General features: G+C 52.7%; 1 protein-coding gene across 1 annotated transcript in view; it reads right to left on the minus strand.

Annotated features, from left to right (window-relative positions):
- Positions 1 to 1,179: 1,179 nt before the first annotated feature.
- MRPS23 (mitochondrial ribosomal protein S23) overlaps positions 1,180 to 3,732 on the minus strand; it is a 7,079-nt gene continuing 4,526 nt past the window's right edge. The window contains exons 3-6 of the mRNA XM_031059771.1: positions 3,698 to 3,728; positions 2,707 to 2,784; positions 2,474 to 2,597; positions 1,180 to 1,994 (exon numbers count right to left, since the gene is read on the minus strand). Coding sequence (XP_030915631.1) covers positions 1,878 to 1,994; positions 2,474 to 2,597; positions 2,707 to 2,784; positions 3,698 to 3,728 — 350 coding nt within the window. The 3' untranslated portion in view covers positions 1,180 to 1,877. The remainder of the gene's footprint in view (positions 1,995 to 2,473; positions 2,598 to 2,706; positions 2,785 to 3,697; positions 3,729 to 3,732) is intronic.

The following is a 3,732-nucleotide window of genomic DNA, read 5'->3' on the forward strand; positions in this document are numbered from 1 at the left end:
GCCCCGACAGCGACAAATCGCCCCCCGGCTGCTGCCCACAGCTTCTAAATTAAATTGGCGCAGCTACAGCCGGTCCCGAGCATCAGCATCGCCCTCCAGCCCGGCAAACGCGCCCATTCAGACTCGCTGGTTTAACCGCTTCTATCCGAATTGCACCAAATGCCCCGGCCCCGCGGGATCCCCGGCACCCACCAGACACAGCAAATCCACGGCGCTGAACGTTCCAACCATTTCTTCATCACCCACAGCCTGCCCTGCCCCTGCCCAGGCTCTGCCCTGGCAGCTTCCAGCAGAGAATTCCCACATCCACACCACGGCACGAGTCCTGCTCTCCCCCGCACTGAAACACAGAGTCCCGCACAGATTTCCAGGTTCTCCCGCACGTTTGGCCACGTACCTGTCTCGGAAGCCCGGGCAGAACTCGGCAGCGCAGCACAGCACGAACCGCTGGGGCAGGAACGGGACGGGGCACGGAGCTCACCCGCACCCTGCTGCCCCTCACAGCCACGGCCCCTGCCCTGCCCTGCCGGGGTTTGGCTCCCCGGGCACGAGGCAATCACACGCAAACGCCCTCACCTGGAACCATCAGCGTGGCCATGGTAATTAACCACCTGCAGCTGGTCCCCATCACCATCCCAGGTGGTCGCGGGCAGGGAAAGCTCCTCACTTCGCTCCCCCAGCTGCCCCCGAGGGCAAACCCAAGGGGATTGACTTTTTGCAACAGAAATAAAACCAATTCCAACTTTCTCCTCAGGTGCTCTGCACAGCAGCTCGGTCAGGGCACACCCTGGGAGGGCTCTGAACTCGATGTTATTGCTGGATGTGGAAACGGATCAGTGCTAAAACACGGGGATGCTTGCTCTTTGTAACAAACCCTGAGAGGGTTTAAAGCTTGACCTTCCAAGGATAACTCTGAGCAATTCTGCTGCACTCACATTGCTGCCAGGAGTGAAGCAAGGCACAGGAACCAAACCAGGGGCATTTCACACTTTGCTTTTCACTGCCACCGAGCTCTCCTGCCTCCCACCCAGCAGCAGCAGCACCGAACTGGGCAGGGAGGGAAGGGCTGGACATCAGTCACACCTGGGAGTGAGGTGGTGCCAGTCTGGGATGGTAAAGAATCACAAACAAAAGAAAAATCACCAAAATCTCAAAGAAAAAGACACCAAACAAACTTTGTTTTTAATACAGCCCGAGCCAAATGTTTAATGAGAGATGAGCCAGCCACTGGGTGTGCAGCCCGGGCAGAACTCCCTGCCAGTCCCAGCAGGGCTGGTTGTTATTTTTGTCCCTGCCAGGTCTCCAGTGACTGTTCCCAAGCAGCATCACCTTTCCCTGAGCAAACAGCTGGAACATCCCATTTTCACTCTTCCAAGGTGGCCAATTCCATCAGGAGCCACTACAAACTGCAAAGCTCCTGGTTCTCTGGCAGTGCCACCCCTCATCCCGCTCTGAACTCAAGGAAATGATGGGATGGGAAGAGCACAGTACAGCACTTCTATAAATAGCAGCTTTCCTCAATCAGCTATAAAAAGATGACACTCGAGACAGCTGCTGGAACACATCAAACAGGATCTGCATTCCCCCAGCAGGAAACATCTTCACTGCTGCACACCAGACACCTGAACAGGCAGGATTCCAGTTTTTAAAGAGAATGGTTTAATTTTCCACTTTTACACTCGGTATTTTCCAACTTGAGTTCAGAAAACAGTTGTGCACATTAAACAAAATAAGATTATCTGTGACTTTATCAATGTGGAGCTGGACAGAGGGGAGCATGTGTGCCATGGACCAGCCTGGAGGGCACCAGGACCCTGTTCCTCAGGGAAATGTCCCCAGGGAGGGCTGGAGGTGGCTGCTGGCAGGTGACAGGGCTGTCAGGAGGGACAGGGATTCTCCTTCTGTGTCCCTGCCAGCTCTGGTGGCTGCTCCTGCCCGTCCTTCCTCTTGTCCTGCAGCTGGGGCTGCGAGGCAGCATCCCTGGCTGCAGCACCCTGCAGGGAAGGACAGCAAAGATCCCATGAAACGGGGGGGAAGCCCCTCTGAAGGGTGACTGAGGGGAGCAGCAGCCCTCTGTGTGTCCAAAAGGAGCTTAATTCATGCTGAGATTGTTGTGGAGGCACAGCACAGTGTCAGCACATTGCCAGAGAGGCTGCTGAGCTCCAGCTAAAACATGGAAAAGTTCAAGATACAACAGCAAACACACCAAGTTCCAAGTGCTTTATGCAGATGCACCAGGGATTATTTGAATGGTTATTCAGTTTCACCTCCAGGAAAATATCTTTTGTGGCCCCCAAGTGCCTCAGCCTCGGCCAGAGCTGTTCATGGCCAGGAGGAAAGTTTTCTTGGAGACCATGAGGTGTGTGAGTGCTGTGCTGAGGGTTTCCTTCCCACCAACTCAGCACTAGGGGCCTGGCACTGGGGTTTTCTCAACCCCACCAGCCAAGGAACTCTGTGGATGTTTCATACTCACTTTGTCTACTCCTCTTCTCTGTAAAAGGATCCCGCTGGCTAAAAGGGCTTTTCCTGTTTCTTCAAACAACTTCTCCTCTTCAATTTTCCCCTCTTCCTTCAGTTCATTGTATTTCTCAACAAACCTGGGTAGCAAAGTTGCTGTTTTACACTCCCAGGAGATGCTCTGGTTCCCTGACTGAAGGGGAGAAGGAGGCAGCCTCAGGAACACCTCTGGGTTCATTACCACCTCACCTCTGGCACGTGGATTTGAAGTTCAACTGTGTCAGGTCGAAAGGTTTGGGGCCATTGCCATAAACTTTGTAAAACCTCCTGCTCAGAAAAGGAAACTGTTCAGATTTTGCAGTTAAACCAGGAGTGAACAGAGCAGAGTCAGAGCACACAGAGGATGCAGTAAGAGCATGCACAGAATTGTTCCTCCTGTTCTCAGGAGCCTGTATGAACACCTGGCAGGGTCCCAGGCTGGACACTGGGGCTTGGAGGGACAGGGGGAGGTGTCCCTGCCATGGCAGGGGTGGCACTGGGTGCCCTTCAGGGACCCTGGGAGCCCAGACCTGCCTGGGACTCCACAGAGCTTCCTTTTAAACTGTGTTAATGAACTCAGGTTAATCACAGCAGCCGTGGCTCAGAGCAGCTCTGAGGAGCCTCCACCTCCCTTAGAAACACAGGGCAGGGCAGAAAAACCACCCCCATTTATCCCCAAAACCACCCCCATTTATCCCCAAAATCACCTCCATTTATCCTCAAAACCACCTTGATTTATTAAAAAAACTCCACCCTGATTTATTAAAAAAAACCCAAATTTATCCCAAAAACCACCCTGATTTATTAAAAAAAACCCACCCTGATTTATTAAAAAAACCCCCCAATTTATAAAAAAAAACCCACCCCAATTTATCCCAAAACCCACCCCGATTTATCCCCAAAACCACCCTGACTTATCCCAAAACCCACTGATTTATTTAAAAAAATCCACCCCGATTTATCCCAAAAACCATCCCGACTGATTATAAAAACCACCCCGATTTATTTAAAAAAACCCACCCCGATTTATGCCAAAACCCACCCCGATTTATCCCCAAACCACCCCCATTTATTTTTTAAAACCCCACCCTGATGTAACCCAACCCCCCCCATTTATTATAAAAACAAACAACCCCGATTTACCCAAGGCCCCCGATTTACCCGGCCCCGGTTCCCCGCACCCCCGGTTCCCCGCACGCACGCCCGCACGGTGTCCTCCCGGTAGAGCACGGCTCC

This window comes from Geospiza fortis, unplaced genomic scaffold (assembly GCF_000277835.1).
Source record: "Geospiza fortis unplaced genomic scaffold, GeoFor_1.0 scaffold538, whole genome shotgun sequence".
NCBI lineage: Eukaryota > Metazoa > Chordata > Aves > Passeriformes > Thraupidae > Geospiza > Geospiza fortis.